Source organism: Diadema antillarum, unplaced genomic scaffold (genome assembly GCF_040938485.1).
Source record: "Diadema antillarum isolate AM-2024a unplaced genomic scaffold, OU_Dant_1.0 seq00001021_RagTag, whole genome shotgun sequence".
In the NCBI taxonomy this organism is placed as follows: domain Eukaryota; kingdom Metazoa; phylum Echinodermata; class Echinoidea; order Diadematoida; family Diadematidae; genus Diadema; species Diadema antillarum.
Genome location: NW_027271856.1, coordinates 316580 through 341157, shown reverse-complemented (window position 1 = coordinate 341157; position 24578 = coordinate 316580). Strand labels below are relative to the sequence as shown.

At 39.1% G+C, this 24578-nt stretch overlaps 2 protein-coding genes across 3 annotated transcripts; one reads left to right on the top strand and one right to left on the bottom strand.

The window, feature by feature from the left end:
- Positions 1-1603: 1603 nt before the first annotated feature.
- Positions 1604-9293, top strand: LOC139742800 (aquaporin-8-like). Its single transcript, XM_071653315.1, has 5 exons — positions 1604-2033; positions 4776-4902; positions 5657-5907; positions 6684-6818; positions 7439-9293. Exons 1-5 carry the CDS (start codon positions 1804-1806, stop codon positions 7482-7484), a joined length of 789 nt encoding a protein of 262 aa, XP_071509416.1. The 5' UTR covers positions 1604-1803; the 3' UTR covers positions 7485-9293.
- Positions 9294-14572: 5279 nt separating this feature from the next.
- LOC139742813 (uncharacterized) lies at positions 14573-23505 on the bottom strand. 2 transcript variants are annotated; one of them, XM_071653327.1, is made up of 4 exons: positions 23375-23505; positions 21613-21847; positions 15908-16115; positions 14573-15345 (listed from the first exon to the last, which is right to left on the bottom strand). In XM_071653327.1, exons 3-4 carry the CDS (start codon positions 16095-16097, stop codon positions 15110-15112), a joined length of 426 nt encoding a protein of 141 aa, XP_071509428.1. In that variant the 5' UTR covers positions 16098-16115; positions 21613-21847; positions 23375-23505; the 3' UTR covers positions 14573-15109. The 2 variants fall into 2 exon arrangements, with proteins under 2 accessions (XP_071509428.1, XP_071509429.1); XM_071653328.1 differs by having other exon boundaries at positions 23383-23463.
- Positions 23506-24578: the final 1073 nt, after the last annotated feature.

Below are 24578 nucleotides of genomic sequence, written 5' to 3'. Positions count from 1 at the left end.
TCTCGAGAGAAACAATTCTTAAGAAACTGTAGCCCAGTTGCACAAAGAAGCACGATATTGCTGACGATTAACAGGTGTAATTTCTAAATAGCAAACGTTTGTCAAAATTGTAGATATAGTGCAGTACGATTTCACACCACGGTCAAGGTGACTTGATAAAGACAGTTCCTAGAGACGAACAGAATGGAATAAATCTCAGCAGAATCGGACATGGAATAAGAGCTACTTGTGGAATTTAAAAAGTTTTACATGTCTTCACCAAAAGTTGTACATTTGTCCTAACTTTACACACAAAATAGAAGAGGAAAATATATTTAAAAATGCCATAACATCACAGCTCTCCCATTGGGTGGTGAATTTATTGGATTCAAACAGACACCGACAATCTATAAGTCACAATTCTTTCCCATGAAAGTAGTCGTTGGGAAAGATTTATTCTTGATTACATGACACGTCTAAATGGGAAAAAAAAAGATTTATGAACAGTCAACAGGAGACTTAGTCCTATACATATGAGAATAATGCTGTCACTTTATGAGATCTGTTAAGATCTATAAACAACTCTCGTTTAGTAAATGGTTCATAGTAGTACTATTGCCTATATGGGAAAATTGAGAATGGGGAATCCAGTCATTCACAGATTTTAATTTTCTTTTCAAGCATTTAGAATTCATTTTCCACTCTTAATTTCATAGCTTCATCAGTACACAAATATCATAGACTATGATAACATATGGGACCATGTAACTCATATTTTCATACATCAGAAAATGTCTTCAAGGTGACTTCATTATTTTCCGATGGTGTGAAGTGAATCTGTAGGCCTCTTTAGAACTGGACCTTTCCACCCTGCTGGCTGATACTAGGTCTTGACCAGACCACGTCGAGACAAACATTGATTTTAATGGCACAATCATCATCATCGCGTGCTGATAACCAGGCCGCCGCTATTTCCGTTTTAACGGAATTGTTCAAGGCTTGTACGACTACTACTGATAATGGTGTTAATAATGATAAGGATTTTCATAAGGACAATTAAGGAGGATGATAATGATAACGATAATGGGGGGGGGGGGGGGGAGACAATGATTGCTATAGTTATAAATATGATATATGATTACAATACAATGATAAGAACTTTAGAACTAAACAGGATGATGTATTAAGACATTGTGATTTGCGGCATGATATACTGTATACTTTTCTTTTTCTCGATTGATAAAGCGAGTGCAAATTTGACTGATGTATAGCAGCTCCAGCACTTTACTGTGTATTGGAAGTGGTTAGGAAACTATGTTGGGTGTTACTACTTGATCATTGATGATAAAGGTCAAAATTTCAATCAAATCAGTTCATGAAATACCTATAGATTAGATGAAGAAAAAAAAGACAGGACTATAACTATTCCTTGTATTTATACGTGCGAACTCATTGCTCATGTACTAAATACTCTCAGAGGTTTTGCGTAGTTAACCATTAACTTTTTACCAAACAGTGTCTACGACTCGACAAACAATGCTCCCAGTCGGACCAATGGCGTTCTTGCGATCATAACATATTCCAAAACCGTTATTTACTCACATCTCATTCCATTCGCCTTCGTGCACCTATCAAAAACTCAGGGAGTTGTCCATTCTTGATCGTGTGTAATATCATTTTGCGCCCAACGCGTTTTTGTTGTTGGGCTGGTTTTACCGCCATTTTTCCTACGCTGTGCGTATGCAAGTTCACACCACTTCGGAATAAATCTCTTGGACATATTGTTATTGGAGACAAATAAGTTGTGAGTGAAATTTTGCAGAAATGGCGAGGAGACGAGACGACAAGATAACGGTTGAAGAGGAGATCGCGGAGCTGTCGAAAGCGACGTCGATTTTCGAGAAATATGTCCAGTCGAGTTTCGCTGAATTCGCTGGGACAATGGTCTACACGTTCATCGCCTGCCTAGCTGTGACAACCATGGATGTGACAAATATTGCCTTCGCAGAAGGGTTTGGCATCGCCTTCTTGTGTTCCGCTTTCTTGAGTGTCAGGTAAAAACAGAATAGGGTAAAAGGATTATTAAGGGTTTGCCCAAATATAAAGCTTTTTCTAATTTTCCCTTGGGGCCGAGAAGACAAGGTTTTGCCTAGTATTGAAATAGCATTTGTTTTTCTTTTCAAAATGGCGCCCGATGTTGACATACACTGTACATTAAAATTCCTAAATAAGATGTTAAGATAGACTTACTACAGTGCCTCAGAGTGTGTAATATATTTTTGATTCTCCACTTCGACGGGTCTTTATAATCTTTTGCATTATCAAAGTAAATCATCGAAGTAAATCAACGAAATCAACTTTGATATTTATTTGCTCAGTAAGGTAAGTTTGCAAACATAATCTCTACTGGAATTGTGTCGAAAAGATATCGTCTTTGTTTTTAACATCGCTGTCGGAGTACGAATTGACGTCAAGGATATTTTGCGCAGGCAGAATATTGTTAAAAGAAAAGTAAATGATTTATAGATTCCTAAAAGTAAATCCATACGTTGTGAAGACGTGTGGAGGTTTTAGATTGAACTCTTTATCTCGGCCGGCCTCCCCCGGCATCCATTGTAACCCATCAATACTTAATTAACAAATTATGTCTGTTGATGTATACCACCACCAATGTATGTATACACGTACATGTATGTGCATATACAATGATAATACAGGAACTAATAAATCAAATCAAATCAAATCAAAGAAAGTGGGTCAGAACTTCCGGTTTGTTTCTACTGTTTCCTCCTGCGGTGGAAGGGGAAGAGTTTTCCTTATAAGATGAGTGGGAGAGAGCGGGATGTTCCGGAGAGTAAATTTTAATTTCTTATTTTAGTCTAGTGTCAGTAAAATTTTTCTCTTATGTTGATCTCCCTTTATACAGTGGCAGATCCAGGTGAGGGCGTACCGGGCACCTCCTCCCCCTTTATTATTTTTTTTAAACATATGAAATAAAAAGAAAGAATGGAGGGGGCGCGTGCGCCCCCTTTAATTCTAAATTCCTGCATCCGCCCTTCTTTATATACCTACATACGACCGCTGAGGTTTTACATTCTCCCTGTTATACAACTTTGAATGTGAAGCTTTGACAGAGCTTCTTGTAGGATATGTCACGGGAGTGCCCAAATTGGATTGTCAGACGCGACCAATTTCGTTGGCTATTCACCAATGCATATTGGACGTTAAACTTACAACAACGGGAAATCATTATATCACAATCTCAAGATACTGAATTGCACTGTCGACTTGACTATACAATGCTGAAGATTAGAAAGGACCCATAAACGTACTATCATGAATCTCTGATACATGTGTTACTTTTTTTTACGCAGATACTGCGTTGTTGGTATGATGTCTGATAGAGATATTAGAGCAAATGTTTTTACTCAAATTGAAGTAAATAAACAGTAATCAAAGTCCATTTTGACGTCGATTTGTAAATCTGATTCTGTTATATAGGATGAGAGCTATCATAGCATTGACTTTAAAGATGAAATATTTATTCGTTATACTTTTATCATTTTTTCAATCCAGTTCACATGTTACGTCGAGTCCCGAGGTTAAAAACAGATATTGTTTTTAACTTTCAAAGACTACTGGCCCCTCATACTGTAAGGATGTGTGATTACTGATAGTACAAACAGTAGAAACATTTTAGGTAATGATAATGGTGACAATATCAATATTAATCGTTTGTTTTTTTCTGATGAAAGTACGCCATTCATAGCAAAAAAAAATGCGTAGAATTATCAAAAAATTAATTGGATATAAAGAAATGTACATTGTATAGACCATTATTCGTAAGTTGGTTACAACGATGGAATTGATCATTTCATCGTAAAAATGATTTATGGTGTAAGAAAATAAATAACGGACATATCAATTACTGTGGTAGAAGTGAAATATATAAAAATTGCAGTAGCAATGACGAAGCTTCACGAATCCTCATGCTATGAGTAGATCTTCCTCAGCATACAGCGAATGGGTTCCATGCTCCAACATTCATTAACTAAAACGATCTTTAGTACCGTAACCGTCGAAGGTCCAACTGTTTTGGGGCAAACACCACCCCCCCCCCCCCCCCACACACACACACAAACACACACACGCCATCACATGCATCCAAGCATGCAAAGGTAGATCGACGCATACAGATGTTATTCAAGTTTTTGCTCTTGGACATTAGAGGTTTAACGTAAAGTTTAGTTTAATGCGTGACAAAAACTCATATTTGCACCTGTAGACTGGTAGAAGCATGTTTATAAATACATCGCTTGTAGACTCAAGGGTTATTCGTCACAGCACACATGCTGGATTATCATTATTATTATTATTATTATTATTATTATTATTATCATCATCATCATTATCATCATTATTATCATTATCATCAATATTATTAGGCATTATCTTGCATACGGTACTGTTAATTCGCACCGGCTATAATACAATGAAAATCTAACGCCGCGGCGTTAGATTTTCATTGTATGCTGAATTACGTATAACTTCAAGATTTGATAGGAGAGTTAGGCAATCCATGTTATTTAAACTTTACTATTCATCCAAGTGCTTTAGGTTTGACGAAGCATGTTCACTTTATAAGGAATGGCTGGAGAGATATTACAAAGTTGTTGTTGTTCAAGGGGGGGGGGGGGGGGGGGGGTAAAGGAAACGTCTTTCCAAACGTGTAAATATCAAACTTGATATTTCATATGAGTATTAATCTTCGTGGTATGTTGTTTCTTTGTTAACAGTGGAGGATTGTTCAATCCGGCTCTGACCTTTTCCATGGCACTGGCAGGAGGAATCAACATCGTGGCTGCCATCATGTACTTCATCTGCCAGTTAGTCGGTGCTCTGGTTGGAGCTTCGTTCGTCAGGGTGTGTCATCTTTCTTCATCTTTTCGGAGCGTTTGACAAACAATAAACACAATATGATACATAATAGCAAGTCATTAGGCTCACAAGCCAGTATTTTTGCATGAAAGTACATGTCACCAACACTGTCTGATGAAGAATCCTGTCTTTTACAAGCAAATGTAAATTTCAAACTTTGTGAATAATCAATTCATTTTTGTATCGTTTTATCGTGTCAAGTTCGCTTGATTGCATAGGATTGTATGTGGTTCGAATAGAAGAATGAATGAACATCTGCGTATTATACAACCCTGTATTGTGACCATATGAAGATTACTTTCAAATTTCGAATGCAAGTTTGCGTCAGTTTGTTTCCCACATTGACAAATATATGGTTCTTAATAAATACAAACTTGGAAGATGGACACATCTGATAAGTTACGTTTTTTCTTTTGTTGTTGTTGTTGTTTTGTTTTTTTGCTCCTTCGACCATGCTCCCATCTGCACGCTATGCCGAACATAATTTCTACCCACCAATCATAGCCCCAAGCATATAAATCCTAATGCTCACATCAAATTAGACCTAAAACCCTATCACAACCTTAGCACTACGCCTAAGTCCTTGGAGAAAAATAAGACCGGAACAATTGTCACAAGAGAAAATGTCGTGTCACCATATCCTACCTAGATGACGCTATACTTTATATACTGCCACTGGGCACAAATGTAGAAAAATATACCGTCAATGGTAACGGCGTCCATATCAAAATCTGTACAGGCGGTAATCCTGGGAGACTCATACCACGACATCAAAGGAGGGTGTAACCAATACCGTGGCGTCGTCCCCTTCGACAAGTACGACTCTAACCGCCAACTGGAGATGACACAGGGCACGGCCGTGGTCATCGAGAGCGTTCTCAGCACCATGATCTTCCTCGTCTACCTCATGGCAAACCTGGACAGCAAGAGTCGTCAGCCTACCGGCCCTCTCGCCTATGGCTTCGCCGTTCTCGTCAGCGTTATCGCTGCGTGAGCATTGCCTTTTCTCACCGTCCCTTTTTCTTCCCTCATGTCACGTACTCTTTCGGAAATTATACTACTCTTTATGTCTCTTTTTTTATTGATTCCTTTTTTTATGTTTTCCATTAGTTTAGTTAATAACTTTTCTCTTGTTTCTCATAAATTGTTGCTTAATTTGCTTCTGCCAATATTGATGTTTCACTTCCAATATATTCTGTCTTTGAGCAAGCTTCTTATATTTCATGTCACTATTTCGGAATTTTCGTTACTCTATGCGTCGCTTGTTTATTATTTCATATTTTTGATAGTTTTCAACAGTCTAGCTAGTAACTTTTCCATTTGTTTCTCATAAGTTATTGTTTAATTTGCTTCTGCCAATATTATAATTTCCCTTCCAGTATATTTTCTCCTTTACTAAGCCCCTCGTTTTCATGTCACAATCCCTTTCGGAATTTTTGTTACTCTATATGCGTCTCTTGTTTATTAATTCATATCTTTAATGGTTTTCCACAGTCTAGTTAATAACTTTTACCTGTGCTTCACATAAGTTTGTGTTTGTGTTTAATTCGCTTTTGTCAATATCCCCTATAATATATGTTATCTGTATCTTTACTTCAGAATCTTGTGATATTCTGAAGTTGAGATTTTTTTCTCTCTGTTTTAGAATTTCTGTGTCAATGAAGACGTGCAATCATGTCAGGAGAATTATTTATCCGAAGAAGAGAGTAAATGGACAAGCATTCAATTCGTTTTATTACGCTTTTATTCTTTTTTTTTTTTAACAGCTATCATTCTACTGGAGCCTCTTTCAACCCTGCCCGTAGCTTCGGGCCTGCCGTAGTCTCTGGATACTGGGCCGAGCACTACATCTACTGGGCCGGGCCTATGCTGGGTGGTCTGCTGGCGGGTCTCTTCTACAGGTTTGTCACAACCAAATTACATACAAACGTCAAAGTGACGCAAATTGCTTACATTTCACGACCAAGATGTTCAATAAACTACGTGGTCAATGTGTCTGTAAGATATGTTAGCGTAATCACATGTGAATTTAGTCTAGTCAAAATTAATGACATAAAGTTTGGGCAGTTTTGATTCATTCAGTTTCTTAACTGGATGAAAAAAAAAGACTCTTCATTTACTCTGATTATTGTTAACAAATATGAAAACATACACCTTGCTTTGGTACAAGACATACGTCATTATACACATGTGGGTTTTTTCCTATTCACCCCAAAACAAAGAAGCCCTAATAATATTCTTCAATACTTCCAGAAACAAATTCATTAGACTCTCGTCATGATGCTTTAATCTTTCAAAGAGTCTTCTGTTTCATACAGTTGATTTGGTACATCCACAAGACGTATAAAATGGAATATCGATCAGGTCACCTAATTTTCAGCTTTGATAGTATCTATTATGTTATTATAGCCAACGCTTGTGACGACAAATCTATACTAGTTTAGTTTAAAAGTGATCATATCACCATTCGATGTGAGAACAAAATTATATTGCATCTATATCTATGTTCCATCTCTTGCAGATTGATTCTTGGAGACCGCAAGAAGCGATTTATCCTCAAACACTAAGCTGACGAAGTACAAGTACTCCGGAGTTCCACAGTCTGAAGAGACGTCAGTGTGTGTGCTATGTCCGAGTAGTACACGTAAAAAAGCCAGAAGCATAACACCTACTGTTAAAACAAGAGACATATCTCATTTAGCTGTAAACAGGCGTATTTTGAGGTAGACCGAGAATTTCAAATAATCCTATTACTGCAATCAAACGAAATTGGTAGACGGTCATTCACAGAAAATAGAAAGAGTTATCACTTTCTGTTTATCAAAGGAAAAAAAAGATGACTTTCTACATAGTAACGACTTCTGTGAGTGTGACTGACATATTGATTTCAATTCTGTAGTTCGTGTTTATCAACATACTCTTGACAGAATCGGTCGATTTTGTGATAACACTGGATCATCCTAGAGCTTGCTTTAAACTCATTTTCCGGTACTCAGAAAACTGGAGATGCATAACGTGAACTGCAATCAATGCAATTCACCAATCAAACATGTTTCTCAAAAAAATCCGCAAACGAAAAGAAAGAAAATGACAGTGCCGAAATTGAGGCATAGAAAATTAATATCTTTTGGGGTTTTTTGAGGACAATCCATAATGCATGAGTGGGTTTTCTGTTCGAAAAGTATTGTAAATGAGAATATTAAAATGCACAGACAATATGAACGAACAAACCACAAACTAACTGGGCCTGCTGTAACAAATTGTAACGTTTTTGATAAGACAATAACATGCTCAATTCTTACTAACATGGAAAAACCCGTGCATGGTGCGATTCTAACATTTTTAGTGTACATACATGCGGTAAAGAGCCTTAGATAACTTTGTACGAATAGGCAATGTTGCATTAACGTGAGTCTCCATGTAGTTAATTACTTAAACACTTTTTTTCTTTCCTATTATTATACTCTCTCTGTTGGATAGTGAAATAATACCACAAAGAAAGTATATACAACTCGTATGTTCTATTTCTTTGTTGTAGAATGTTTTCTTTGTGTATATTTTGTTGTAGAAATGGGCGTAAAAGCATTAGAGACAATTCAATAATTTCTCTCAACATAACAGGAACATCACTCAGAAATACAAAAACACTGGAATAAGAAACCAGTGGTGTCAGAAACATCAAAACAAATGTCTGCATCATAATTTAGCTCATGCATGCATGATTGCGTCAAGCAATTTTTCTCTCCTTCTCCCCCCCCCCCCCCCCTCTCTCTCTCTCTCTCTCTCCCTTCCTCTCTCGTGTTTTCTGATTATTTGCTAGTGGTAGAAGTTGCAGTGACAGTTGTTTTTTTTTATTGTTTATTTCTTTGTTGAAATACCATCTTTGCTTTTGCTCACTTTTGTATCAAACATAGCTGTTCTATAAATAATTTCATCAATCAGGTATAACAAGCAATCAGTTACAATAGTAGATATAATCAGCCACGCTCACGGCGATGATAGCGGTCTTCACCGCGCGGCAAGGTGAAAGACGCATAACTTGATAATTCTACATATCATTTAAGAGACTGGTAATTACTTTGTTCATAATATGTAACTTGTAAAATACCGAGGATCTTGTACAATGTGATCTTGTAATTCAATAAACTTGCCACCTTTAGTTTTAAATAAAGAATATTTTGCACCAATGTTATCAGCTATCTTGAACGTGTGTACCGTGACGAAAGGCATGAGATTTGTAAGATAAACAAACATTGCTCGTAGCACACAGTGTCACGTGAGTGTGTACGTATGTTGTGTGTGCGTATAATGGTGTGTGTGTATCTATGGGCCTACGTGTCGATGTGTGTCTTTGTGAAATAAACGATTACGCTTCATAGAAGCTCTATATAATAAATGGTACAGTTTACAGAATCTTAGTGATGAGCGTTCTTTCATTTTCTTTTTTTGAGGGGGTAGATATTTTCTAGTTTACAACATAATTATAGTTGTTCAGAATCAACAATAGGAAAGTAGCAATGTCTTGTAAAATAAAAGGGCATAGTATACTCTGTGAATTAGATATTTGCTGTGATCTTTAATTTGTGGCATTTTCTTTTTCTTCTTCTAGCGCATTCTCTCTCAATGGCAGGTTGTGGAGTTAAGGTGCCAATGTCGGGCTGTTTCATAATGCGATTTTGCTATTTTGCGATTAAAAAAAAGGTTTCTGAACGTCATGCAGTGAAGTTATTTCAAAATTTTTGCGTTGGAAAAGTTGTTAGATTGATATGAGCTGGCTTATTTCCCTTTAATCTTACTAGCCCTCGATTATCACACTAAACGCTTGTGTTTTTTCTTCAAAATGGGGGCAAGCTTTGAGTCATTCTTGTCTCGCTGGTCGATGACTTGCTCGCCCATGTGAGGTGCTTTAAAAATGGCAACCAATCTAGGCTTCTGAGTCTTCCTGGTCCACGCTGGATGAAATCGTCTGGACCAAACAACTTAACAGATGGGGAAACTTTGAAGGAGACGTGCTTTCCTGATCGTTTTCTGCTGCCACTCTCGGCATAACTGCGACCAAGGGACACTAGTGGCTCTCCGATTTGGCCCTCATCGTCTGCCGCTGATACCAGGGTGCTGTAATTCCAGGAGTTGTCTCCACGCTCGATGCATCCGCCCTTTGGACACGCCATCGGTGTGTATGCGATGAGGTTTGAGTTGTTGTTTTCGCTGCAAAATGAGTGTATCGATTTCACTATACTGCTACCGATATTCGACAGGCTGGTGCGACACTCTTTATGATTTGTGCCTGCCTGCTCCATTGTGCGATTTTCTTTGATGACATTGGGGTCCTGTACATTGATATCCGATAAAGACAGGGACTGCATTGCTGCTTCGACGCTTCCCTGACGTTCTCCTCTGTCAGATGGCATTTCTTGCTTTGGATATTTAGGAAGTTTTTCAGGAGGGAATTCGTGTATTTCAGAAGTCTTGAGGGTTTGGTGTGTCAGCCTAGGTGATATGGGCGAAGAGATGAAACGTAGGCAATCCAGATCTACCCCACCCCCAAGGTCAAATCGTGCAATCGAGTGTTGACTGTTACAACATTCCCTGCTGAAATTCAAGAATTGTTCTTCTTCCACAACCGGCAACCTTGCTGTAGCTCCATCTGAGGTTGATACTTCGTATGACTTGCGGCGGTCCTGCTGATCAGACAAACAACAGTGAGATACGGTGACATTAAACCACCACAATCCAGTAAGAACGCACAATGTGAAATGCACGATCAAAGCATGCATGGATCGAGCTCCTCAAGTGATGAAAGTTGCCTATGAGTATACCCTGTGGCGGATCCAGAGGGGGCGCACCGGGCGCGCGCCCCCTCTTTATTTTTTATTTTTTGTTAAACCCCCCCCCCCCAAAAAAAAAAAAAAATACAGAAAAAGCAAAAATGGGGGGGGGAGGGTGCGTGCGCCCCCCCCCCCCCCCCCTTTACGGAATTTCTGGATCCGCCCCTGGTACCGGTATCCGCGGTCTTAGCAGGCTGGTGACGTTTTAGTTGCTGTTATTGTTAGAATTTTGTATGGTCACTGTCTATCTCATTTGAACAAAATAATGGTGATTACATGTATCTTAATTTTGAGAGCGAGGAGCCGTTTTGTACGGGTCACATGTGATCCAGGACAACGCATCCTATACGTACACTAGCTGCCTACAATCTTCTTCTTCTTCTTCTTCCATTAAAGTACATCCCTCTTAGTAGAGTATAGTCGTACTGAGTGCAGTGAGGTGCGCGGTCACGGGAACACGTGTAGTGCAGAATACAGTGTGAACACACACAAATTAAAAGAGGAGGGCAAAATAAAAGTGCAAGTAAAAACCAAATATCTTGCTGTTTTAACGGGTGAATCGACAGATCACATCAATTTTGTACAACGTTGCGTGACATCAACTCACCATTATCCGGTGATGTAAGCTGCTGCAGCTGCAATGGATTCTTTATTCATTTTTTTTTTAACTTCGCGACTTTCTGACTTCACGTATCACCAAAACTTTCTGTATGTGAAGTTCGTGGTGTTGTTTGGTTGCATTGGTTACCAAGGTAGCTCACAGCTAGCTCCTGCCACATGTGCGTCACGTCACCCGGGATAGGTCTGGATTTGCGCATTTATCTCGGCCTGTGCGTACATTTTATATTTTGTCTTTGTTACGTCATAATACGTCACAATTATTTGCGCCACAATTTGCGTGTGTGTGTGAGTGAGGGTGATTCGTAATGCAAAAACAAGAGAACAATATGTCTTTGAATACCATCAAGCCCTATCTACCACCAAAAACGTTGTTCTCCTCCTCCTTCTTCTTCACCTTCTTCATCTTATTATTGCCTTCTTCTTCTGGTTAAGTCTGCCTCCTTCAATTAGCTGAAGATTCTTGCAGACTGTGTGTGTTTACGTACCGTAATATACTTTCATTCGAGTGTTATTTGCATTATAATACAGTTCATTTACAGATATTTACGAGCACATAGATAACAAACACAAAGAACATAAACTAGCCACTGTGATCAACCGTCAGTCGATTACGGAAGGCTCCCACAGATGGCGCTGCAACAATTTCCGAGGACAGAGAATTCCAGCTCCTTCCTGTTCTCGGAAAGAACGACTGACGATGCGATTCAGTTCTCAAGTATGGTATCTGATAGGAATGTGGTTGGGTGGCTCTCGTCGACTGGGTAACAACTTTGATACTACACCGTATTGCCATGTGCCCAAAGATGAGCAAGATTATTGTGCATTTTGTAAATAATGGTTAGCCTGTCATTTTCTCTGCGCTGTTGCAGCATTTTGGTGACATGGTAGCGATTTAGAGTGAATCTCGCAGCTCTTCTCTGGACCATTTCCACTTTGTGGATGAGGTTCTTGGAAGCTGGGCCCCAAACACAGGAGGCATACTTTACAATCGGTCGACGAGTACCCTTTTGTAAGCTGAGGGTTTGACATCAGAGGATTTTATGCGAAGTATACGATCCAGTTACTGAGTATTGTATCTGATAGAAATGAGGTCGGAGGGCTCTAGTTGACAGGGTAACATGTTTGATGGTGTAGTCCTGTGCCATATTTAAACACTCTGCACCAATAGATATTCCGTCTTGCATTACGACACTACGTGTACATGACATTGCGAAAATGAAAGGTAATTTAGTTTTAGTCTGTATCTGGGGATTTTTATAGCTCTTGTTACCAATAGGAGCCTAACAAACCGCTTTCAGAAAGCAAGGGGAATGCATAATATGTCAGAAACAAGTCGAGGGTAACTCATATATTGTTTGGAGTTGTGTTTGGACTTTAACGTGACCACTGAAGAATCAAATGTGCGAGCCACCACGGGACCGACAGCGTACGATCCCCCTCCTCCCGGACTCCGTCATGAGGATAAAAGATGCATTACACGGGGGCATACATTATATAACATGAAATCAAATCTGTTCTATTCATTTTGTTTTTGTGTAGAGATGCATTCGATAGGTATACAACCATATTCTATTCTCTCAACTTCCAGCCATACTCTTGTTTGTATTTCGGGATTAGCGTAAGAGACTACAAAAAAAAAGAAGTAATGATACATGTATTAATCACCATAATAAAATCTTTAAAACAAGATCAGGAAGTCGTGTGCATTATGATTTTTTTTTTATTTCTCTTTATTTACGTGAACTATACAATAACTCTTATTTTAGTGGTTAAAATTGTACATAGACACTTATGAAAGATCAACGTTTGCAGATTCATTGTGAACACTATTAGTATCATCCTCATGACATCATCTTCTAAATTCATGCGCAGTTTGGATTTATGATACTGTCCTGCTTGACCTGTGACATTTTGACACACTTAGGCCCGAATTCACGAAGGTGGTACAAATGAAACCATGGTTTTTAAACCATGGACAAAAACCATGGAGCGCCAAGTGTCGCACGGAATATTTCGTTACGAAACTGGTCATTTCGTCGACAAAATGACCGTTTCGTTAACGAAATTATCATTTCGTGGACGAAATGTTCATTTAGTTACAAGATGTCATTTCGTTACAAAATAATCATTTCATCGACGAAATGACTGATTTCGTAACGAAATATTCCATGCGGCACTTGGCGCTCCATGGTTTTTACCCATGGTTTAAACCATGGTTTCATTTGTACCACCTTCTTGAATTCAAGCCTTACTGTCTAATTCGAACAATTTTCTTTCCCCTAATGCGAACGAGTTACCAAAGAGATCACATACTAGTACTGTGCCATGTTATTATTTTGTGACGTGATTTTCAAGTGGTAGCAATATTGATTCAGGTCAATCTGGGTTTAATTTCATGAAAGATGTGAGGATAGCAATTCTTGCAAGAATAGCAACTTTCTGAAGCAAAAAGCAAAATGAGGATTCTTGTCATTGCCATGACACTTGTCCAAGAGTTGCTGGCTATTAATGATTATGCTCCTATGTAGATTCTATTCTACCTTTATCTTTGTACCAAGTCTATGATCATACCAGGACCTGTATTTCCCTATCTACGCCAAGATATCAATCAGTACAGTTATAATAGTGAGTTTGAGAGGCATAGTCATTTTCAGATAATGTTTCTGTATAATGACATGTAATCTATACTACTGTATTACACTCTTTATGTCGTCATTGACAAGTTCTCAGGAAGAGTCAGATATACAGTGTAGTTTTTTTTTTTTCTGCACTGATCGCAGTGTGCGAGCTGTTCTGGTATGTGTGATACAGCGAGATTTTATTAATGGCCAGTGGAACGCGCTTATTGCCTTCTCCGCCATTGGATTTCAAGTGCCATCTTTTCTTATTAGCTGACATTCCGTCCTTTCCGGTTGCCATAACGCTCGTCTTTGTCACGGAGACGTGTGTTTAAACAATGGCAATGAAGAGCAGTTTCTGGCATGACTTTCACTCACCTATACACATCTGCTAAAGAGTGACACTTCTGAACATGTCATGAATGTCCCCTGGTTTGTACGTTTCCTAATTTCCATAATTTGATATAAAGTGTATTTTGGGCATCATGCACATTATTATTATTATTATTATTATTATTATTATTATTATTATTATTATTTCATTTATTTATTTATTTATTTTTTTTTTTTTTTTGGGGGGGGGGGGCGATGTTATCCTCTTGTTATTAGTAGCTCCGATCCAAGCATGTTTATTTTCGCTTCATAGACATTTTATTGCGGCAGGGTACAGGTTAGCTGATTAACGATGCGCAGAAACAATTGGCAGTGAACTCTATCTCAGCGTCGAAAAATTTAACGATTTAAAGTCGAATCGAAACTTTACCTAATCCAGGGGAGCGCATTATATTCCGTTGTCAGTGGTCTGCAAGTAGCATGTTATCATACATTGAAACAGTCCATTGTCACACTAATTTATCTGTGTTGAGTTATCTATCTGAAATCCATGTTGATACACAGTATCTTAATCATAAGAGAGAAAGTCTCCTTGTCGTCGTGGTTGTTGAGTCTTCAGACAGTTCATTGCGTCCCTCCATGAAAGCGTCATTTTCAACGTCCATTCTTATCTGGCTCGGCTAGGGATATGCCTATAACCGTTACATTAGTTTATCTTAATTTCCACGTAGCAGTCATAATATTGCCGATAGCTCTAAGAAGAAAATAGTTCGTTGTTGTTATCATTTTCTTCTATGTTATTGGATTGATGCTCTGTAGAGTGATAAGATATTTCCCGTCGATTCTACTCCACACAATCACATGTTTGCCATCGGCACGGCCCGTATTGGGCACATCATAAAATGAGTAGCGTCCTAACTCGTAAATTCGCTGACCCGGTGCAGTTATTTCGCGAATCTCCAGGGCAGTGCTCTCAACTCGATGGTGGCTCGGGTGCTGCGAAAACTGGCTGAGAAGCTCAAACAATGCTGGAAGAGAGAAAAAGGTATGTATATACGATTGGAATTTGCGCGCTAGAAGTGTTTCATTAAGACAAGACAAGATAAGATAATTCATCAGCTTGTTAACATTCTACGATTACCTACATTAAAAAAAAAAAATCTGGAGTACCGGGTATTTGTTATTTTGGTTTGCATGAGTGGTGTCTATGACGAAGAGATGTTTGCGATGCCATCATGTGTACTGGGTCCTTTTACCAGGTATGTTTCACTTCTTCATTAACAAGTTTGAGCTTATATGCCATGTGTCACGAAATTGATGAGACTTAAATGAAGACTACAAATTGCTTTAAAAATGGGTTGTTGGAAGAGGGGAGAGGAGTATGCATTTTCGGTTATCCATAAATCTATAACCTAATGAAGTAAGTGTGTAGATTTGGTGATTTCGGAAATTATCCATGCGCATCCCGACAACTTCCAATGAAATCTCTCGATAGCAATCTCTGAAGTATAATCACAAGATCAGCTACTGAACATCGTTCTAAGGGTCATACACTGAGATAAACTTGTAGTTGATATGCATCTTGCAAACCTTTTCTCCCTCTGATGACGTCACGACCTTCCATCATGATGCAGCAGTCCTCGGCGTAGATGGATTCAACGACTTTGTCGAACTGACGACTATTGTAGAATTCGTCGTAGAGGGCGTGAGCAGCATTGATCGCTTCAGCGATGGCCGGACTGACCGTGTCATCTACACTGGTCGCTGACGACGACGCCATAGTCGTTCATCAAGAAAACTTAAGAATTATGAGAAAAAAAGCATCGTAATGATTGATGTATCTTGACAACGATAACTTAGGCTCATTGATTTATCAGTTGAATTTGAAGCATTTTAGTGCATTGAAATCAGAAATTTGTTAGATGAAGTTTTACATCATGACGAGAGTGAATGCTGGTGGGTGTATAGGCCTACTTGTGTAAGAGAGATGGAGGTTGGCCTGTGGGATCTTCGACATACTTAGCTACTTCAGTGGCGTGATTGCGCTAACTTGTTCTTCTCCTAAGTATCTGTAAGTCCGGAAGAATCTTGGATAGCATGAGCCATGATGTTGCATGGAGGCATGTATCTCTCTGGGAACTGTGTACAGTGTATTGTCTTTTTTTTTCTCTCTCTCTTCTATAAAACTAACAACAGACTGATCACGTTTAAACAGATTTACTTTGAGAAAGAGTATTATTGTTAATGAAAAAAGTATCGTCTTGGCAACAGTGCGATTTTCTGGTATAGTATAGCAGTCTTAACCAAAGAGCATAGAGGCACACGCAGTGCGCCAAAAGGGTCTACTCTCGCGATTTTACACATAAACAGGTGTAGTACGGTGTAGTACGCCAAGGAGCCCAACGGCGGCCATTACAGGAAGCTAAGCGCTGGGTTATCGCGAGCGTGTAATACGAGACCATAGAGGTGAATTCTACTTCCCTATAATTTTCTCCTTTTTAAGTACGCAAACAGTGGTATAGCATTATTTAAGACCTCAAAATTCCAGTTAGAATCATCATTTATGCCTAAAAATTAAAAAAGATTAAGAAATGCCCATTATTTTCAAATCTGTAGTCCCTGAAAGTTCGAGCTATAGACACTACTGAAGCGGCCTTCTCTCTCCATCCCTCCCTCAGTCTCTTTCTCTCTTTTGCTCCTGCTCTTTTGGCCTTATATTACGCCTTTTTTTTCTTGGGGGGGGGGGGGACGTGTTCCCCTGGAATTTTTCCGGGGATCATTGTCCCAGAATATTTTCTCTTTGATAATAGACATTTTAAATATCATTCCACCTACAAAGTGGGCGCTGAGATTGTCATGATTGTTGAATTTCTTAATGAAAAATCGAAGAGAGGGCAGTTAGGTATATAGACAAGTCCTCAGATCAGACCTGGAGGTATTAAAATTTGCGGCCAAGAGAGACGATCTGACATGTGTATTGCGGCCAAGAAAGGAGATTAATGTACGTTCACCCCCCTCCACACACACACACACACACACACACACACACACACACATGGCCACTTTACCCAGGAATATTAGGGCAAGAATAATTCACATTTGTTATAATTAACAAGAGACGTTGTTTTTATAGGCGGGGGTCAGTAATGTGAAAATATAAGGTGACGGCGACAAAATCACGATTCAACATAACGATAATACTAAGAAGGAGAATGTTGATAATTATACACTTTCATCTAATTTAATTTAATTCATTTCATTTACTTCAGGACGGCATATGATTTAACTAAAAGGGCTGTTCTGCCCAAATTTGCGCATCCTTTATTAAACAATACACACTAAAAATAATACCCTTCATCCGTTTGATCCATGTTAATTCAAGTTCAAATTCAAATTCAAACTTTAATTCCATTTTTTTCAACAGAATGTCAAAAAAAAAATATGTGAAATTTGACATGCGTGTCATTGAAAATATAGGGCCTACACAGCGACCCAAGAATAGCAACATGTTCATGTTTATGATCAGTACAAAAAAGAGACATACAATTTAGTATTCATAAATTCTAAAAGTGCCAACGCAGTGAAAAGCTCACAAAGCGTATCTAGAGGTCTACATTACCCGATCCACGGTAACCCCCCCCCCCCCGAAAAAAAAAAATAAAGAGAGAATAAAGATAACCCCAAAAGAAGAAATAAGTGTTCTGCAGCTTTTCTGTAAATGAGTGTATATAGAAATGATAATTTTATTGACCGCCTACAATGGTTTCTATTTTTTGTTCTCGGGAAAAATCATTGTATATTAGTCTACATCGTTAACCAGGAAAAGGGTTGAGAGAGAGAGAGAGAGGGGGGGGGGGGGGGGGGGGCTCTGAAGCTGTGAGCAATCTCATGCATATCAAACACCATGTTTATAAACTCCCTATATCATTAAGTCATTAGTTTAATAGCTCGAATTTTTAGGGACTAGTATACAGGATAATAAAGGGAATTTCTTCATCTATATTTCGTTTTTGAAGGGAATGATACTTCTAAATGTCGTAATGAGGTCTGAAGTACTTCTTTTACCCTGTATGTCTCCATAAAAAGGAGAAAATGAAAGGAAGGCAGATACCTCTCCATAGAGGGTCACGTAAAAATACGCCCGCCATCGCTCGCTTTGCTTCCTAAAATGGCCCATGAGCGTACTACGCAAAATCGAGAGAGTAGACCCTCTTGGCGCACTTCTACGCTCTTTGGTCTTAATCGCGAGCCACAAAGTGGATGAGGGGATAGGCTTGAAAGTTATACCCAAACCCACACAGAGTTTTGACTCCAGAACAAGCAAAACTGCACAAAAGTATGCTGCAACAACGAAATCAACAAAAACAAACTTGAAAAAAACATACACATGTATATGTATATTAAAAGCCTTTAAACCCAATAAACTACAGGCTTTCCCAAAGATTCCGCCTCCAGATTCCACCCTCTCCACTTTCAAAAACCCTCGACGGCTCTTCTTAATGGGGAATTAAACCAATTATCATGTAGGCCTCTACGACGAGGCAACATTAGTACAGGTGTAGAACACATCATTGAGTTCAGAGAAATTCTGAAAATTCGTTCAAAAGTAAAGAGTTTTTAAAGTTTCAGTGCTGTCATCGTTGGATGAGAAGACTACAACATTTCTTAACGTCACTGAACAACAAAGATGTGAAGGAAATCTAAACAGAATCAAACATCCTTCCAGCTGAATGAAAGAGCACCTGACTTACCCCTTTCAGAAAGCAAGGGAATACATATGTCAGTAACATGTCGAGGGAATTTCTTTCTTTTTTTTTCTTACTCGTGTTTGGACTTTGACGAGACCACGAAGAAGCTCGTGCTTGTATATGAAAGGACCGACGCAGTGAGATAGGCCCTTTGGCCATCGAGACGGCTTAAGGGCCTATCTCACTGAGAGGAGACGTCGCCGCCACTCGTACGACTCGGAAGACAAAAAGATGGCTTGCGCTCCCACCTAGAGACCGACTCCACGGCGATTTCAGATACGTCTCCAAATTACTAGTAGGTGGTATAATTTATTCGTCCGGAAGTCGCATAACGTCTTCGCGACGTCTCCGAGACGTCACCAATGGGTCTCTACAAAGTCGCGGAGACGTCTCGGAGACCTCGCGAATAAAATTAGTCCCCGCGACTTGGTTGCAACTAAGGAGATGTCGCGAAGACGTCTCCGTGACGTCTCCGACGATGTTTTCTTACTAAAGTAAGTCATGCGGTGCTCTTTCATTATGCAAGAAATATCAAAGTATGAGGAATTCAATTTTCAGTTTTCTTCCATAGTTTTTCATACGTGACGTCACGAAATGTTAGTCTTCTCATCCAGCGATTGCGGCTAAAACTCATAACCTTTGAACAGATTGTCCGATTTCCTCGAACTTCTCATTCACTTGTGTGTTCGTACTAAAATATTGCGGCATTCACTCAAAATCTACATAATTTGAGTTTCATTCTCCTTCAACTGTTTATCACTATTTGCAGAAATTTGTTCAGTTTTAAAACACAATCTTAATCACGATATTTGCTCTTTTTGTCACTGACATGCAATGTCTTGGGGTTCTGTCAGGACATTTATATCAGCTTTATCAATTATTAAGTTATAGAACTGAATCCTACAAGAAGTTCCCAGGGTTCATAGCATCTGCCCAACTTGTTACACTGTTCCTCCTTCTCAGAATTATGCACCTTTCGGACTCATTTCTCTTCACTCCTTCCAAGCAGATGCAGTTAGTTAAAGGGGAATTCGAGACAATTTTGAAGTTCGTCTCATAAGAAAGAGTAAATTCTGTAAGTACAACAGTGAAAGTGTGATCAAAATCGGATAAATGTAAGGGAAGTTATGAAGTTGTGAACTTTCCCTAATTTTTGCACAAACAGTCATCCAACAGTTGATATGAATTAATTATACTCAAGAGAGTGAGCTGATGATGTCATCATCTCACAATATTTCGTTGATCGTGTACAAAAATCGTGTACAAAGACCGACGAAAATACAGTTTTCCTGCTATCAAAGTGTGAAACATAACATTACTCCTGGTTGAATAACATCGTACTAAAGATCAGCCAACATCAGGATTGGAGATTGGGGCATAATTGCGTTTGAACCACCACCCCCTCCCCCCACCCCCTCAAAAAAAAAAAATAGATAAAACTGCAACGGGAACTTTCAAGATTTAGTGTACGAATTATATGGCCAGTTTAGAGGTGATGGCATCATCAATTCACTCCTTCTGTAATTCTTATTGACTGTGCAGGAACTGTTTTCTGAAAATAAGCGAAACTTCATAATTTCATATAACGTCCTTAATCTTTACCTGATGTGGTCAAATTTTCGCTGTTGCGCTTGTAAAATCTTACTCTTACTAATGAGACTAACTTTATTTGGTCCAGACTTGCCCTTTAATTTCGAAAGATATCTTTCACAGATCTATGAAATGAAGTAAGGAATAATGTCATGTGAATCGTATATGCCTTATTGATGGAGGATTTACTTTTTCCATGAGCACGATGTGTTATATGAGTCAAATCCTTTAGAACATAACATTACATGAAGTCACAGTCGCGTAGTTTGCGAAATGTATTCTGTTCAGCAAGTTTGGTTTAAATGCTCTATTATACAGCTTTTATCACAATGATAAATTCGTATGGATTTATTGATCAGGCATAAGAGAATGATAGAACTTTGTGAGATGAATGGGAAGACTGATAAACAAGGTTGTTTGTACAGTGTATTTCAGTTTAAGGACAGTATAGGGAAGTGATTGGGCATGCATATTATTCACGTTCAAATCGCAAAGCCATGAGATCACTCGCATCGAGGATGGTTTCCACAGGTCTGAGTAGCCTTTACAGGTAATGTATAATGCCATCTTCCTAATCCTTGCAGTTAACTCGCATCATAACATCATCCTGGATAGCTACGTCCATTGAAAGAAAATATGCATCTCCATACGGTCTACAATCGTCTTTGGAAATCCAATTATTAAATTCACATAAACACTCTGGGTATGAAATAAGGCATCCCTATAACTAACAGCTGGGTCAAACCATGGAGCTGCAACACACAGTCGAACACACTTTGTGAATTGACTGATATGCACGAATGCTTTTTAGAAGGCAGGGAAGTGTGACTTCGTTGATATGATGAGATTGAATGAGACCAAGCTGGGTGCTGTTAAATGTTATCTTTCGGTGAAAAACAGCAGAGTAAATCACAGAATCAAACTAAATGCAGAATGTCTTACTTTTGACATACTCACGAAATTTGTATGGATGGAGTCAGCTTCACGTGTAGTATTTTGATAACTTAGGGATTTGACTACGTTGGGAATGGAATACGTCGTGGAGGTGTGTATTTTCATCAGTCTGTGCTCTCCCTAGCAGCCCGAATGCCAGATCATGACTAATCCGCACTATTTACTGCATGCACCAATGGCTCCACCTACTGCCTGTGATGAGTAACTCCGTTTCGCCCCTCGGCCGGGTCAAGTGTATCTATGACACAGACGATTATGAATACATGAATAAAAGACTGTCAGACCGATAAAAGAAGGAAGACATCAGTATGAGCGGCTATATCGTCCCTTACTGGCAAGGTATTGCCACCCTGTCAGAACACGACCTACACCGAAATGATGCAGATCACATATTATTTATGTATGACTGCGTGACTGTGCTCGGACATAATGAATTAAGCGCACAGTTTGTATCATGACCGAGTGCATGTCTGAGTACGTGCATAACTATGTGCTAACGTCGTAAACCTGTACAACAAATAAATTAATAACAGGCTAAAATTTGCGTCACTCAAGGCTTCAGTATCGATTGGATATTAGAGCCCTTGAGAGTCATTAAAATTTAGTGTCGCGGATCCGCCTAATTTTCATATCCATTATCTCCCACGATCTGCCAAACGCAGCGAACATATTTTAACACATTAGAAACACACCCGAACTCATACACAGCCCCCCAAAAGTACACATGCAAGCGCATATACACTCACACAATGTATGTATGATTGGAGGCAAACCTTTGATCGGTGTAATGTGACAGGTGCTTATCTCACAGAGGTGTACAAGGGATGGCTGGGGCGATCAGAGTGGGTTATTAAAGGGAGATATATTCATCAGCACAACGTTCATTTTGCCTCCAGACAAAGAATTTAATGGCTTTGAAAGTGTTTCTATATTTTGCAAAGTAATGTGTCTTTTTGTACGTTTATTCGAGATAAATGGAAGAATGATTCGTGGTCTAGCGGACGTATGAGTGCGGTATCAGCAAAGAAATGATGGCATATGTCAGTCTGCAAACCTCCTGGAAAGTATATAGGAGCTTACTAGAAATCGTAGTTTACGATAATCCCAATACCTTTGATACTGACAGCATAGTTAATATTTTCTATTCTTAAATGTCACAAAAGATCACCAGAGATCATGGTCATTTTGTTACATTTTCATGAATTACGCCCGACTATTACATTATATCATGACAGGATGAAAGAACTGCATGGCTTCAGAATTCATGAATTGTATTTGCTAGAAGCAAACAGTATGTGAAATAAAACATGCTGTGCTTTAATTTCTTTTGTTACTCAAAGGACTGAGGACAAAGCTTTGTGGTGGATCTTTCTTTACTTTTAGATAATTTTGTATTCCTGTGACCAACGGGGATCACATGGCGAAGACCGGATAAAAATAAAACAGGGACTGTCGATTACCGTGGTCTAAAGGAAAAGTTGTGACTTCATATTAGACTGGCCGGCGCACAAATTAAAGTACTGATTATGTTTTAAGGGACAAGTTCTTCCACGCTTTCATAATTTCCGAAAGATTCACACATCGTGTTTACAGTAATAGATTCTGATGTTTATTGATGAAGACCATTCTAAAGTTAAACAAATCTAAAGTATCCACATGTACCATGATCAATGTTTATGGTGTGCCAATCGGACCCCTCGAGAACCACTCGAAGAACCCGTAATAGGTATAAAGTGTCCATCAGGTTAGTGTGCGTTGTACGTACCTTCTTACTTTGATAGCAGGTGGGACGTCCTTCCCGTCATGTTCCCCTGTCAATCCAGCAACTCTACACCATCTGCAGCCTCCCTTTCGCCATACCCACGGATATCACAGGTGAACGGCGACGTTTTTTCTATTGAAAGAAAGGGTACGCACACCACGGGCAAACATATCGGCGGGGATCTATCAAAAGCGCGACGGAGATGAGTCACCGTAAAACAAGCAGGAATTTAGCCGCTGGAGTGCTACACAGTATGCCATAAAATGAGTTGCCGGAGCATACCACTTATATCGGCTATGATATATGATTCAGGACTGCAATAACTGTTCGGATTCTTATCAGACGAATGGGGTTCAAATATCATGAGTTTGGCAGTGGTAGCGCACTTGAGTGGTTGTGAAAATAGTCATATTTCCAATGCCTGAAATAATTTTCATTGTCTAGAGACAAGCAGGCCCATGCAGTTATCTGGTTATTGTCTATTACTGATAGTTATATAGCAAAACATTCGTTGAGAGTGTTACATGCAAAGTTAACACACAACATTTTTTACTGAACAAATAGATGTCTACCTTGTTATGACTTTACTGATGGATACTGTCCTCGCATAATCAGTAAAAAAGTTATAACATAAACAATGTTTACTATAATATCTGATAACCTATATGAATACGCAGCCCGTACCGTAAATAGTCTTATGAAAAGAATAACAACACATAATTCTGCACTTTTCTGCTATACTCCTGTCTATCATTAGGAACTGAGACACATCGGATTGTGAAAAGTACTGCGGTAGCAATGGGGTCAATATTCTGAATGTCAATTGCCACTCGCAGCTGGTTTGGGTGGGAGTTTAAAATTATGTTTATACACCTTGTGCCCGCAAAAGACAGCAAATGGTGCGTGCCGAGTCGTTGCTACCATGAAGCGCCGTGTTCAATGAATTACTCCGCGATGATGTTGAGTTCTGCACATAATGCGGTGCAGATGCATATTTGATAATTGGTTCGGTAATATAAGATCCTGTGTGACGCAAGGACGAAAAACGAGGACTGTATCGAGACAGCAGCGTTGACATAGCCAATACCATAATACATTTGATTTCGAGTGACAGGTTTGACGTTGGGATTGCCTACAAGTTGTTGGAACTTATTAAGGTCGCATAGACCACCACAACCAGCGGGTTTGGCACTGTAATTCTGCTATC

What these genes read in the sequence shown, in the direction of transcription:
- LOC139742800 (XM_071653315.1), top strand. Translation starts at nt 1,804, where the DNA reads ATGGCGAGGAGACGAGACGACAAGATAACGGTTGAAGAGGAGATCGCG. An exon ending in TCCGCTTTCTTGAGTGTCAG is followed by an intron (nt 2,034 to 4,775) that starts GTAAAAACAGAA and finishes CTTTGTTAACAG; the next exon opens with TGGAGGATTGTTCAATCCGG. An exon ending in CTCGTCAGCGTTATCGCTGC is followed by an intron (nt 5,908 to 6,683) that starts GTGAGCATTGCC and finishes TTTTTTTAACAG; the next exon opens with CTATCATTCTACTGGAGCCT.
- LOC139742813 (XM_071653327.1), bottom strand. Translation starts at nt 16,097, where the DNA reads ATGGCGTCGTCGTCAGCGACCAGTGTAGATGACACGGTCAGTCCGGCC. An exon ending in CGTCATCAGAGGGAGAAAAG is followed by an intron (nt 15,346 to 15,907) that starts GTTTGCAAGATG and finishes TCTCTCTTCCAG; the next exon opens with CATTGTTTGAGCTTCTCAGC.